General features: G+C 45.3%; 1 protein-coding gene across 2 annotated transcripts in view; it reads right to left on the bottom strand.

Annotated features, from left to right (window-relative positions):
• Nucleotides 1-15,333, bottom strand: part of CPPED1 (calcineurin like phosphoesterase domain containing 1) — a 136,102-nt gene that overhangs the window by 34,845 nt on the left and 85,924 nt on the right. The window contains exons 3-4 of one of the 2 annotated variants that reach the window (XM_021931770.2): nt 6,203-6,628; nt 1,779-1,891 (exon numbers count right to left, since the gene is read on the bottom strand). In XM_021931770.2, the coding sequence (XP_021787462.1) occupies nt 1,806-1,891; nt 6,203-6,628 (512 nt within the window). In that variant the 3' untranslated portion in view covers nt 1,779-1,805. The remainder of the gene's footprint in view (nt 1-1,778; nt 1,892-6,202; nt 6,629-15,333) is intronic. The other variant, XM_003916564.5, reaches the window with a different exon arrangement.

Raw genomic sequence — 15,333 nt, 5'->3', positions numbered from 1 at the left:
TGACCTTTTTGTTCTTTAAAACTTTGAACTTTTTTTTTTTTTTTTTTTGAGATGGAGTCTTGCTCTGTTACCCACACTGGCACGCACTGGCGTAATCTTGGCTCACTGCAACCTCCACCTCCAGGGTTCAAGCAATTCTTCTGCCTCAGCCTCCCAAGTAGCTGGGACTACAGGTGCCCGCCACCATGCCCGGCTAATTTCTGTATTTTAGTAGAGATGGGGCTTCACCATGTTGCCCAGGCTGGTCTTGAATTCCTAACTTCAAGTGATCCACCCACATTGGCCTCCCAAAGTGCTGGGATTACATGTGTGAGCCACTGTGCCCGGCCAAAACTTTGAAATCTTAAAACTATAACCATGGGCTAAGATTTATCTTCTCTCTCTCTCATTTTCTAAAAAAGCATAAATACTAGAAATGAAACTCTAATTCTGTGAAATGACTCATTAACTTTTGCAGGAAAGATCAACTTATTAGAATTTTTCATAATTGCCACATTTGCTCTGGGCTCTCTAAAACACAGTTCTAACCTCTCTGCTGAGAATGGAAAAAAAGAAAAGGTATCGAGACATCAAGGGAAACATGGTCAGTTAAAGAGCTAGCTTTTGTTTTTCAAGATCGAGTTTCTAAATTGGAATCCATATTAAATGGATCACATATTAATCCTCTGCTGAAAGAGGCATAAGGGACAGAGACAATGTCCCGGTTCAACCAAGATTTCACTATCTACTACCTATCTTTGCTACTCCAACTAGGTATTAGGCAAATTAAGGGGAAAACCAATTTTTACATCCCTTGGATGTGATGAAATTGATTATCCTCACGCAGGGGAAACAGAGACAGAAAATAACAGGTGCCACTTCACACCGGTATATCTGTCCTGCCCTGATAACTGTTTATTTGTACCGGCTATTGACAGTGTTTTTGTATCATACAAAGAGGGTTTTCTACTGAGCTTCAAAAGTAGAAATAGGATGCATCTGTTTCTAGGGAAACCTGAGCTTGGAGGCTGGCGGGCTTCGGTTCACACAGCACACCCCTCTGCTCCCGGTGGTCCACTGCACAGTGACATCCCTCCTCCTCATTTACCTCATCCAATTTTTAAAAATTAATGCAACAATGAGAGATGATTGTTGATGCTCATTATTAAATCATTTATTCATCCCACACAATGATTCAGAATTATTCATTAAGCTTGCTGGAAGGAAGCTGGGTTTTACCTCCACGGTGGTTTGGGGAGAGACGTGCTCTTTAAAAGGATATTGTATAACAACACAATTATCATAATTAAAAGCTACCCTGATATTCTGATGAGCTTTTGACATATTTTTGAGTACTGGCATTTCAGCACAAGGAGATAAATGAGACTGAAACAGTAGTAGGGAATAATATTGCCATGGGGGGAGAAAAAACCAAAGGCAATATTAAATACCAGCTGCCATCGTCACCCCCAATTTTATCCCAGCTTTTCAGTTAATGAATTTTACAAAATATCACTTGAACTTGTGGCTTTCCAAAATGAGTTCCAATTATGTTGTTGTGACCTGAGCTGCTTTCTGCATAACTGAGTCATGGATGCGTACAGTCCCCGAGAGCGCCCACCTACCTGAGCTTCCAAGCCCAGCAAGTCTCTTTGCCTGCGGCAGAGTGCATCCACGTCTGACTCATATCTCTTTCTGATGTTGCCTAAGATTCGTTCTGTGTTTGGAAGGTCATTCAGCAAAGGGCCTGGTTTGGCAGGCCGCGGAAACTGAAAGGGAATTGCGGAAAGGGCTCTCACCTCTCTGGCCTTCTCTGTGAAGCAGGTTTAGCTGAAGACCCTTAGGCCACTGGCCAAGAAGAGGTGTCTGTATACCTGCAGGCGTTGCCCAGAGGAAGCACTGGGAGAGGGTGCTTGGGAAGAGAGACACAGACTGATGAGTGACCCCGGAGAGCCAGCCTGAGGACCGGAGCAGAGAGAGGCACAAGTGGCTTCCCTAAGACCAAAGCCACAGAGGCCACGGGCTGGGAACTTGATGGTCTGAACATGCTCCTGTCGCCCAGGCTGGAGTGCAGGGGCGCAATCTTGGCTCACTGCAATCTCCACCTCCCAGGTTCAAGTGATTCTTCTGCCTCAGCCTCCCGAGTAGCTGGGATTACAGGTGGGCACCATCAGGCCTGGCTAATTATTGTATTTTTTAGTACCGACAGGGTTTCGCCACGTTGGCCAGCCTGGTCTCAAACTCCTGACTTCATGTGATCCGCCTGCCTTGGCCTCCGAAAGTGCTGGGATTACAGGCATGAGCCACCACACCTGGCCCAAAGACTTTGACTCATTCATTCATTCCACAAATACTGACAAAGCATTTATTATGAGCTAATATCTGAGCCAGGCTTCCCAACTGCATAGCTGAATATAACCCTGTCCCTGCCCTCAGGGAGCTGAGAGTTTAGCGGGGATTCAGACAAGTCAACACTTGCAAATCCATTTGACAAGTGCTGGGATAAGAGAAGCTGAAGAACCTGGGGCAGGGAGGAGGGGAGAGCCTTATACAGAAGGTGTCAAAGTTGAGTGGGAGGCGGGATGTGGTGTCTCACACCTATAATCCCAGCGCTTTGGGATACCCAGGCGGGAGGGTCACTTGAGGCCAGGAATTTGATACCAGCCTGGGCAACACAGTGAGCCTTCCATCTCTGCAAAAAATAAAAAATTAGCCAGGCATCATGGTGCTCTACTGTAGTCTCAGCTACTTAGGGGGCTGAGGTGGGAGGATCACTTGAGCCCAGGAATCCAGAGCTGCAGTGAGCTATGATCACAACACTGCACTCCAGCCTGAGTGACATGGTAAGACCCCATCTCAAGAAAAAAAAAATGTTGAGGCCAGGCATGGTGGCTCACACCTGTAATTCCAGCACTTTGGGAGGCTGAGGCGGGCAGATCACTTGAGGTCAGGAGTTCGAGACCATCCTGGCCAACACGGTGAAACCCCATCTCTACTAAAAATGCAAAAATGAGCCAGGCGTGGTGCTGCGCGCCTGTAATCCCAGTTACTCGGGAGGCTGAGGCAGGATAATCACTCGAACTCGGGAGGTGGAGGTTGTAGTGACCCGAGATCATGCCACTGCACTACAGCCTGGGTGACAGAGTGAGACTCTGTCTCAAAAAACAAAAAATTGTTGAGTGGGCCTAGGCAGATGAACCAGAAGTGGCCGGAGGGGAAGGCGGATGTGACTGAGAAGGGCCCTGGACACTGCAGTGAGGAACTGGGCCAGACCTGGGGGTGAAGGGAAGCCTCACACTGGGCAGTCAGTTACACACCCATCTTGCTGTTAGGTGCAGAATGAACTAGAATGGGCAAGAGCAGAGTGGGAAGCACTGTGCAGAGCTGCTGCTAGGTCCCAGATTAGACAGTGGGCAGGCTACAGAGACAATTGAAGGGACATGAAATGACCAAGTGCCTTCAGCTAGCGAGCTCCTCTGGAGACGGAGCCACTGGATTCCAGCGCCTGATGTCACTGAGAGTGGAATAAGGAAACTAACCCCCCTGCTCTGTCTCACGCCTACCAAGCAGCCTCCTGATTATAATTGGGCTTCCCATGTAGCTCTGCCTACAGGAAGAGAAAGCACTGCTGGGGCAGAGGCCAGGGCTGCAGTCTTGCCCTAAATTAATCAACTGCCATTCTGGTTGTGGCTATCAGTCTCTGGGAGCTGGGATAACTGGAGACATAGACCAGCCCGTGGTTTGCCAACAACTCTGGTTCCTGAGCTTGAGGGGTTGCAGTTCTGAGTGGGCAGGGGGCTGGGGCATCATGGATACGATGCCACCCTGTAGGGCCCTTGGTGGGTGGTCAACAGGCTTCTCCCAAGGGTGCTCTGTTAGAGCTCACACCTGTAATTTATAACTCTTTCAGGGGCCAAGGCAAGGGGATCATTTGAGGCCAGGAATTCAAGCCCGGCCAGGTGCAACACAGTGAGACCCCGTTTCAACACATAATTTAAAAAATTAGCTGGGCATGGTGGCGTGTGCCTATAGTCCCAGTTTCTCAGAAGGTAGAGGTGGGAAGATTGCTTAAGCCTAGGAGGTCGAGGCTGCAGTGAGCCATGATCACGCCACTGCACTCCAGTCTGGGTGACAGAGCAAGACTCTCTCAATAAATAAAAAAATAAATAAATTTAGAGCTGTGGGTCTTCTCGATATCTGGGGGTGCTCCGTCCTACAATGGGAAAACCACAGAACTACATACCACTCAGGAATGTGGTTGACAAGAACAAAGAACTCAGGGCAGTCATGGGTTTTACTCATCTAACATTAGATCTGGCTGGCTGCGGTGGCTCACACCTGTAATCCCAGCGCTTTGGAAGGCTGAGGTGGGTGGATCACCTGAGGTCAGGAGTTTCAAGAGCAGCCTGGCCAACATGGTGAAACTAAACCTGGCCAACCTGCCTCTACTAAAAATACAAAAATTAGCTGGACATGGTGACGGCTGCCTGTAATCCCAGGTACTCAGCAGGCTGAGACAGAAAAATTGCTTTAACCCAGGAGATGGAGGTTGCAGTGAGCTGAGATTGTGCCACTGCACTCCAGCCTGGGTGACAAGAGCGGGACTCCGTCTCAAAAAAAACCACTATTGGATATGAAAGGAATCACTTCAGTGGCATTAAATGTTCTCTCTGGCTTTATTCTTCGTTACAGAATAGTCTCCATGGTGGTGCTCATGCCATCTTGATGCTTTGTTTCCTTGTCATCAAGACAGTTTTCTGCACCAACTCAAGCATGGCATGAAATTTCAAAGGCCTTAATAGAAGTTTTCTAACGTTATCTCCATGGAACAGCTAGAAAACATCTCCAATTATATGAGCTTTTTGCAAAATGTCTCGAAAACACGGAAGTGTCAGCTGGGCGTGGTGGCTCACACCTTTAATCCCAGCATTGTAATCCCAGGTGGGACTAAATCCGTTACTCTCTCCCGATTCTAGAGGAGAACTTAATCCACCTCACCAGAGGAAAACTGATCAGGTCCTGTGGCCTTGAGAAGCCAAGGTAGGCAAATCACTTGAGGTCAGGAGTTTGAAACCAGCCTGGCCAACATGGTGAAACCCCATTTCTACTAAAAGTACAAAAATTAGCTGGGTGTGGTGGTCAGCGTCTGTAATCCCAGCTACTTGGGAGGCTGAGGCATGAGAATTGCTGGAATCCGGGAGGCAGTGGTTGCAGTGAGCCGAGATTTTGCCACTGCACTCCAGCCTGGGCAACAAAACAAGACTTTGTCTCAAAAAAAAAAAAAAAAAAGAAAGAAAAGAAAGTAAGCCCTGGTGAAAGGAAGAATGAGGACAAAGAGAAGAGACACAACTGTTGGCAAAACTGGAATTTGCCAAGTCACTGGTAACCCAGGGAATCCACCTAGAACAGACTATTTCTCTTGAAAGGCCCATGGCAGGTGCTACCAGAAAAATAAAGGAGGTGGGTGGGCTAGTGCCTTAGAGTGCCGTCAGAAACTGAGATGTGGCCTCCAGAAATGGAGCGCCTTCATTCTGTGTGTGCACACGTGTGTTACATGTATGACTGGCAGCAAAAGATGGGACTAAATCCATTACTCTCTCCTGATCCTGGAAGAGAACTTAATCCACCTTGCCAGAGGAAAACTGATCAGGCCCCAGGAACTGTCCACCAAAGTCACATCCCAGGATTTCCTGGGTCACAGCTGACGAACACTGGAGGGAAACTTGGCTCTTAAAGATCGTCTGCCCTTGAGCAAGGTGCCTGCTTCCCAGAGAAGTGAAAGCAGATGTCCCTGGCATCTTGCCTTCTCCTAAGGCACATGCAAGCCACATTCACACCCACCTGCACCACCTGGTCTCCTTCCCCCAATAAACCCCTCCTGCCACTTCCAGAACCCCCATCTTCAACTATGAGCAGCTACGGCACACTGAGTACTCAGGCTACAGGCTGTTCTCCATGTTTGGGACGCCTTTCTCATATACTCCTCGAACCCATCCTGCAAGAGGGCTACTATTACTAATCCTCTTTTACAGACGAGGAAACTGAGGCGCAGGAGGATTAGGTAGCCAGCCATGCAGTCTGCAAGTCCAAGAGCTGGGATCAGAACTCGCGGCCTAGTCCTCTCTCCCTTTTTGCCACATTGCAGCGGGTCAGGAGAAGGATCTGGAAATGCCCTCTCTAGACGTGCCCTTCCTCCCTGAAACCCGTGGCCCGAGACATCTACCTGCGTGGATGAGCTTGTCTGCCAGCTTCTTCCGAGTAGGCTTGCTGAGGTTGAAGTAGTCGTCGTCGTCCTCGTCAATGCTCTCTAGGAACAGCGGGATGTGCTGGAAGACGATGGCATGCTGGCAGTGCCGCTGCCTCGCGATGCTCAGTTGCTCGTCCAGCCACTGGTCCTGCGCCTGCTTCAGGCTGGGGCACTGGGAGGGGTTCTGGTACAACTGGGAGTTGAGGACCAGGAACAGGATGCCCCCGACCCAGAAGCTGAAGTAGTCGTCTCCCCAAGTTTGGCAGAACTCCTCGACGGTCTCGGCCGTGGGGGCATTGCCGATGTCGTGGTTGCCGCTGACGAGGACCAATGGGATCGCCCTGTCCACCGTTCTGAGCACTCGCTTCAGGTCCTCCGTCTGCTCCGTTCGCCACGGCTTCCCTGGAAGAGAGAGGGTCACGTCCTGAGACAGCCAGAGGCTTATTCACTTGAAATAACTAACTTAAGTACTTACTAACATAAAATTAAAAGAGAGAGTAATCTAGAAATCCACTTGACCTGGCACATGGAAACTGCAAAATGCAGTCATGTGCTAAAAGCAAACCAACAAGTCTGATGGGGGCCTCTGCCCATCCTTCCCCAGGACACCTTAGAAATTCCATGACTACATGGCCCCCTGCCTCATGTTGCTGAGTGATGGTGTGAAGTCAATCCTGAGATTAAATATTAGTGGACCGGGTGCGGCGGCTCACATCTGTAATCCCAGCACTTTGGGAGGCTGAGCTGGGAGGGATCACTTGAGCCCAGGAACTCCAAGACAAACCTAGGCACTATAGTGGGACCCTGTCTTCATAAAAAGAAAATCAGGCTGGATGTGGTGGCTCACACCTGTAATCCCAGCACTTTGGGAAGCACAGGAGGGTGGATCACCTGAGGTCAGGAGTTCAAGACCAGCCTGGACAACATGGTGAAACCCCATCTCTACTAAAAATACAAAAATTAGCTGGGCATGGGTGCCGGTGCCTGTAATCCCAGCTACTCGGGAGGCTGAGGCAGGAGAATCGCTTGAACTGGGGAGGCGGAGGTTGCAGTGAGCCAAGATCACGCCATTGCCTGGGCAACAAGAGTGAATCTCTGCCTTAGCCTCCCAAAGTACTGGGATTACAGGCGTGAGCCACCGCACCCAACAGAACATGCATTCTGTAACTGTTGAATACCAAGTTCCTCATATTTCCACTGAATCAAACTCGTTAATGGTGTGGTTCAAATTTTCTGTGACATTATCCTTTTCTTTTGGCCTGTTGATGTATATTTGTTTCTGAGAGACTTGGTTAAGTTGTCACTGTAACTGTGGATTGATCTGTCTCTTTTTATAATTCTGCCAAGGTTCATGCCATTTACTTTTAGTTATGTTCTTAGATGTGTAAGAGTTCAGAATTTCAATATCTCACTGAAATAGTTTTATATTTAACCCTAATGAAATAAATAAATATCAAGATAAGAAACAGGCGATCTATATTAATGCTATGAGAAGATCTTTAATATATAGTAAGTTAATAATATAAGGCACAGAGGAATAAAATCAAACATAAATTTTTAAAAGCCTCACATATATTCATGTATTATGAATAAAATGTCCCCCAAGATTCAAAGAAAACTGTTAACTCTGGTTAAATCCAGGAAACAGAAGGAGAGAGGGAAGGAGTCTTACATTTGGTTTAAAACTCTTTATATTAGGCTGGTGCAAAAGTAATTGCAGTTTTTGACATTGAAAGTAATGGCAAAAAATCACAATTACTTTTGCACCAACCTAAATACTACTTTCTTTCTTTCCCTGCCTCTCTCCCTTCCTTCCCTCCTTTCCCTTCTCCCTTCCTTCTTTCCTTCCTCCCTTTGCCCAAGCTTATGTATAATTTTCACTGGAAAAAAAAAAAGAACTCAAAGGTTTTGGCTCCATGGTTCCAGGGCTTAAAGAAGATCGAGGAAGCCAGCCAGGTGGCTGGAATGAATGTTTGCACTCGGAACCCCAGGGCCAGCCTAGATCAACTCAGACCAGCCATGAGGCCAACGTGGACTGCAGACAAACCCCCAGCGCCCCTGGAAGAGAGGACTCTAGGTCCCTGGAGCAGGCAGGACCTGCTTCTGCTGAAGGCCGAGCAGACTGGGCTACGGACCCCAATTCCTGCTGCAGGGGTCAGCCAGCCTTTCCTGAGCGCATTCCACTGGTCCCCAGAGATGGAAGGTGGCTGCACGGCCTGAAGCCCAATGGACGGAGCCTTAGGGAGAAGCAGGTTCTGCCTGCACCAGAAACCAGGAGGCCTCTCTCTCGGGGGTGCTCGGGGTTCGTTCACCTGCCATCTGCATCAAAGGTGCCATTGATTGACATTGCTTCTTTAGCCGAACCCAGACTGCAGGCATCTGTGTTGACTTACATGATCCTCTCGAAGACTCTATTGGTTGGTTCTTTTCCCATGCCAGTTTAGGAATGACAAGTCCTTTGTGGCTTTGAACACAACAAACTCTCTCAAAGAGACCCTTGTGGTCCAAGGCTGATTCATCACCACTTTCCTCACTGGCTTTTCTCAAAGACCTGAAAGCAGCCTCTCTTACTTCCTCTTCTTTCTGTTCACACTGACTTGAGGATTTGGGGACATTCGATCACTGACAATACTTTCTAGCACTTCCTACAGGCCAGGCACTGTTCTCAGAGCTGTGTGTGCACCGACTCACTTCCTCTGGACACCAGTGGAGGAGCAGGGATTTGAACTTGGTGGTCCAGATCAGGGTGCTGTCTGCAGGGTCTTGGTCACAAACTGAGGTCCTTGCTCTTAGGGTGACTTCTCTTGGCTGCCCTGAGACACAGGATGAGGACTTTATAATACACTGGGGTGTGGAGCATCCCCTGTTCTTGATTTTCAAAGGCATTAATCATGGCTCTTCACCTGCTAACTGAGGCAGGTATGGAAAACTTCCGAATCCCTAATGACCATAAACAGAAAAGTTAAGAAGGGGCAGTTCAAAAGAAAGGCTTACTTGGGAAGGAAACCTTGTCTGGGAGCAACCAACAAGGAAGAGCTGGGAATTACACACAGTAACGTGATGTGAGTTTCCAAACAAAGAGGGATGCTGCTTTTGGGGAAACCACCAATATCCTCCAATAATCTGTTAAAAACAAAAAACAAAAAACAAAAAACAAAACCATGCAGCTCATCTTCCCTGAATTTCCTCCAGCAAAGATGAGCCTCTTGGCAGGGCGTAGTGATTGATGCCTATAATCCCCGCACTTTGGTAGGCCGAGGCAGGCAGATCACTTGAGGTCAAGAGTTCAAGACCAACCTGGCCAACATGGTGAAACCCCATCTCTGCTAAAAATAGAAAAATTAGCCTGGTGTGGTGGCATATACCTGTTACCCCAGCTACTTGGGAGGCTGAAGCAGGAGAATCGCTTGAACCCGGGAGGCGGAGGTTGCAGTGAGCAGCTGAGACCGCACCACTGCACTCCAGCCTGGGCAACAGAGTGAGATTCTGTCTCAAAAAAATTATTTTTATTATTATTTATTATATAAATTATATTAATTATATTAAATATAAATTAATACTAATTATATTAAATTATTTATTATTATTATTATTTATCTATCTATTGTTGAAAAATAATAATAAAAAAAAGATGAGCCTCTTTCTTGTGTAGCTCTTCCAACACTTTCTATACCTCTTGCACAGAGTCACAAGCGCTGAGGTGGAGTGAGTGTGCCCCGGGGTTGGTCTCTTGCCCCTTACAAGCTGCACGGCCTTGGGTAAGTCCCTTGGTTCCTCTGAGTCTTGGTTTCATCGTGTATGAAATGGGGATGATAATTCCCATCCCTCCAGAATGGCTGTAAGAATTCCTACTAGGATAACGATGCCTAGAGTCTGGTACAAACAAGAATGCAAAGCTGTCGGCTGTCTGCTTTCCACATCCCATCCCCCGAAATGTGATAAATTCTTCCATTTCTATCAGTGACCCACTGTGTGTGCCTAACAACCAGTAAGTCGTTTCGGAAGGAATGAAAATCTTCCCCCAGGGACAGAAATAGTTTTTAGTTAAGAATTTAGAAATAAAAGAGTAAATCCTAGATTACAAAACGCCAAGTTGAATATAAACGTTTGCATGATCTTTAACAAGCTCTCATTTGCATATATCAGAATCTCTGTAGGGTTACATACAATATTAACAACAACTTAGTATTAACAAAGATCACAGCACAACTTAGCAGAGCTTCCTGAAAAATAGTCCCATTGTGGCCGGGCGCAGTGGCTCATGCCTGTAATCCTAAGACTTTGGGAGGCTAAGGCAGGAGGAGGATCACTTGAGATCAGGAGTTTAAGACCAGCCTGGCTAATGTGGCAAAACCCCATCTCTACTAAAAATACAAAAATTAGCTGGGCATGGTGGCGTGGGCCTGTAATCCCAGCTACTCAGGAAGCTGAGACAGGAGAATTGCTTGAAGCCGGGAGGCGGAGGTTGCAGTGAGCCAAGATTGCAACATTGCACTCCAGCCTGGGTGACAAGAGCAAAACTCTTTCTCAAAAAAGTCCCATCGTATATGAGAACCCAGTGTTATCGTATATTAGGTTGGCCAAAGCCAACCTCACCAGCATGAACAGAAAAAAATAGAAACCTGCCCAAGGACACAGAGCTTCAATGAGTTTCCTGTCTCATTGCAGGGTTCTATGTTCACAAAAAGAATGTATATAAAGGACAGGAAGAAAGGCAGGGAAACAAGGGGAAAGACTCTGAAAAATGGCAAGAAATGACTCAGAAGAGGGGCAGAGAAGGATTGTTCTGGGCTCTCCAAGGTGGATAAGAGGTATCTGCTGAGAAGTGGGTGCCAAGAGTACCGGGACCCCAATGTCAGCACACACCTGACCCCCATGGAGAGGAGTCCTGGGTGGGAATGGCGAGAGCAGTCTAGAAAGCTGCAAAGTGTTTAAAACACTTTAAAAAACTTTAATGCAATCAGTCAAAATAAAACTAGGAAGTCAAAAGCATTATAACGATAATTACAAAATTCTTATTTGTATCAGTGGTACTGTGAGAGGTATGATTTATTTTTTTCCATATTCATTAAGGCAGACATTAGTATCTTGGTTGTTTTCCAAATAGCCTTAAAATGCATTGTCTAATAAAATCTCTTTGTGAATTAGGAAGAGAAATAAACATCCTTAACTGGATAAAGGACATCTGTAAATAAGTATAGCTATGATCATAGGTAATGGTGAAAGACTGACTGCCTTGCCCCAAGATCAGGAACAAAACAAGGAGGTCTCATCTCACACTCTCACTGAAATTCATACCAGAAATCCTAGTCAGTGCAATAGGCAGGCAGGCAGGCAGGGAAGGAAGGGAAGGAAGGGAAGGAAGGGAAGGGAAGGAAGGGAAGGAAGGGAAGGAAGGAAGGAAGGAAGGGAAGGAAGGAAAGGAAGGAAGGAAAAGAAGGAAGGAAAAGAAGGAAGGGAGGAAGGAAGGGAAAGGAAGGGAAGGAAGGGAAGGGAAGGGCATACAGATTAGAAAGAAAGAAATCAAACAGTCTATTCTCATAAGACAAGACTGTCTCCACAAAAAAATCCCAAATAATCTACAAAAAGCAAAATAAAATAAAACAAAACATCAAAGACTCTTAGCACTAATAAAAGAAATTAGCTTGGATGCAAAGTAAATATATAAAAATCAATAGTATTTCTATATCCTAACATAATATAAAAATTAGAGGTTTAACAAGAAGGATTTAAGAGATATTTGGGAGGTAGAATTGACAGGAATCCTCTTGTACTGGTTACAGGAAGGACTCAAAATTAATTCCCAGACATCTGAGCAACTGGGAGGCTGGTCATGTTGTTTACTGTCAGGGAAAAGACTAGGAGAGAAACAGGTTACAGGTAGAAATCAAAAGCTCAGTTTGAATATAAAATTCGATGTATTGTTACAGGCAAAAAAAAAAGTGGGGGGAAACAGACAAATTGGACCTCATGAAAATTTAAAACGTTTGTGCATCAAAAGACACTGTCAACAGAGAAAAAAGTGCAAACCATGGAATGGGAGAAAATATTCTCAAATTAAACATCTGACAGGGAATTAATATCAGAGTATATGGAGAACTCCTAAAACTCAACAACCACTAAAACAACCCAACTCAAAAGTTGGCAAAGGATTCAACAGGCATTTCTCCAAAGAGGATATATAAATGGCCAATAAGGACGTTAAAAAGGTGCCCAACACGACTACTTATTAGAGAAATGCAAATCAAAACCACAATGAGATACCACCCCATACCCATGAGGATAGCTACTATCGAAGAGACAGAAAATAACAGGTATTGGTGAGGATGTGGAGAAACTGGAAACCTTGTGCATTGTTGATGGGAATGAAAAATGGTGTAGCCACGTAAAACAATATGGTGGCTCCCCCCAAAATTAAACATAGAATTACCAGATAATCCAACAATTCTATATCTGAGTATGTCTCCAAAATAACTGAAAGCAGGGTCTCAAAGAGATGTTTTTATACCTATGTTCACAGTAGCATTATTCACAACAGCTTAAACATGGAAGCAACCCAAATATCCACTGACAGATGAATGGATAAGCGAACTGTGGTATATCCATACAATGGAATATTATTCAATCATAATAAAGAAGGGAATTCTGACACATGCTACAACATGGATGAACCTTTAGGATATATGCTAAGTGAAATAAGTCATGCAGAAAAGACAAATACTGTTTGATGTCACTTATATGAGGCACTTACAGTGGTCAAATTCATAGAGGCAGAAAGTAGAATGGTGGTTGCCAGGACTTTCAGGAGGGAAGGATGGTAAGTTACTGTTTAATGGGCACAGAGTTTCCATTTTGCAAGATAAAAAGAGCCATGGAGACAGATGGTGATGATGACTGCATAACAAATAGGAATATACTTCATGCCACTGAATGGTACCCTTAAAATGGTTAAGGTGGTACATGTAACGTTATGTATATTCTGCCATGCTAAAAGAAAAGAGAAGAAACTGCCAAAGTTATCAATATACTCATGATCCCTCCAGGTTGGGCTGCTGAGAGGGCAGCTGGATCTAGGAGTCTGGAGTTCAGTGGAGGGTGGGGCTGGAGACACATTCACCATCATTCTAATAGGTGCCCCCATGATGGTGCCCTTGGGGTTGGCTTTTCAAGGGGATCCATAGGTGGGCTCTAGATTCAGAGGACCTGAGGTTGCTTTTTATTAGGGGTATCCTCTGGGGATGCTGCCCTCTGAGCCTGTCTTCTAGACACTAAAATGAAAATCTTATCACCTCCTTTATGGAAATTGTGAGGTAAATGAGATCACGTATTTAAAGTGTCCAGTATGTAGTATGTGCATACCTTCCCTTCCCCTCTTTCTAACAGTCCCCTACCCAGGGAAGAGACAGGGGAGGAGGGAGGCGGGTCTCAGGTTTTCTGAGATCTCCCTTGCATTTTCCTCATTCTCAGGGAGCTTGACCCCCAGTGCTGCTGCTGTCTCTGAGAAATGCAGGAAAGAACACACATGTCTGCAGGTTGACATCCTAGCCCAGAGCTCACGTTTGCCTGACAACTCATCTGCTGTGGTGCCTGGAGGCCACACCTGTCCTGCAGACAGATGGATACATGGATGAGACGGTGCTTAGGCCCTTGCACAGAGAGGGAAGCATGCCAAGGACAAGAATTTCCAGAGCCAGCCCTAAGAGGTCCCTGGAAACAGAGTCGGTGGGGCCCCGTCCCTACCTCAGGTTGGAACGGAATAGTCAAGTCAGGGCATCAACTATATGGTTAAGATCATAGTTCAGTAATTAAAACTCCTTTCAGGGGGCAAGTAGAACTCCTTTCAGGGGGCAACTGGAAATATCCATTAGAACTTTAATAACTTCATGATACTGAGCGAACCAGCAGCTCCATTTATCAGCATTTATCCCACAGAGACATACACAAGTGTGCAAAACATAACCATTCCTTGTAACAATAATTGAGAAGGTATAAACATTTAAATTGGCTTAAGTGTTCATTAATAAGGAATGGGTAATATGTGTAGAGTAATAAACAGGCATCACAAAGAACGAAGGAGATCTGAAGTTAGTGGCCACGGATACATAGAAAAGGGACATTGTTAAGGTTTGGGGAGCAAGCGCTGGGCTGGCAGTGGCAGACAGTAAGTGAAAACAGGAAGTTACAAGAGCTAGTAGTATGACACAATTTTGTTAAAAATAAATCAACGAGTTGGTATACTCAGAGATAAAAGTATCTAGAAAAACATGGCAAAACCATTAATAGTAGCTGTCTGTGGGGAAGTGGAAGGACAGAAAATATTTCAGTTTCCTGCAAAACTTAATTTTTTATGAGCATAAGTTACTTTCATTATAGAAAAATAATCAAGACATTAAAAAAATCACAACTGCACTAAAATTAGATCTTATTAAGTAAATAAGTATACATTTAAATAAAATGGGAACAAATATAAAACAAGTGATAAGGTCAATTGTATAAGTACTGTTCTTTACTCTCAGAAACAGAGAAAATGGGGAAAAGAGTATCAGAAAGGTAATTCTAAACAAATTCTTAAAAAAAAATCGCAGTGGGTAAATTCATTAAAAAAAATGTAAAACAAAATTGCGCTCAGGACAAATTGTGTTCTTTCTGAATCTGAATAATTACATTTTCATAAAGAGAGTCTTCTTCTAGAGCAGATGACTTCAAAAGTCAACATAATATCTCTGCTACTATTTTGATATCTGAATGAAATACCATCAAAGGAGAAAGTGGTTGTCCTGGTCTTGTAAATCTAGTTTCTTTTTATTTTTTTTGAGATGGAGTCTCGCTCTGTCACCCAGGCTGGAGTGTAGTGGTGCAATCTTGGCTTGCTGCAACCTCCGCCTCCCGGGTTCACGCGATTCTCCTGCCTCAACCTCCTGAGTAGCTGGGATTATAGGCATGTACCACCACGCCAGGCCAATTTTTGTATTTTTAGTAGAGATGGGGTTTCGTCATATTGGCCAGTCTTCCACTCCTGACCTCAGGTGATCCGCCTGCCTCGGCCTCCCAAAGTGCTGGAATTACAGGTGTGAGACACCATGGCTGGCCATAAATCTTGTTTCTTC

Source organism: Papio anubis, chromosome 18 (genome assembly GCF_008728515.1).
Source record: "Papio anubis isolate 15944 chromosome 18, Panubis1.0, whole genome shotgun sequence".
Classification (NCBI taxonomy): Eukaryota; Metazoa; Chordata; class Mammalia; order Primates; family Cercopithecidae; genus Papio; species Papio anubis.
Note: the sequence above shows the minus strand (reverse complement) of the source record. Positions and strands in the feature narration are given on the sequence as shown.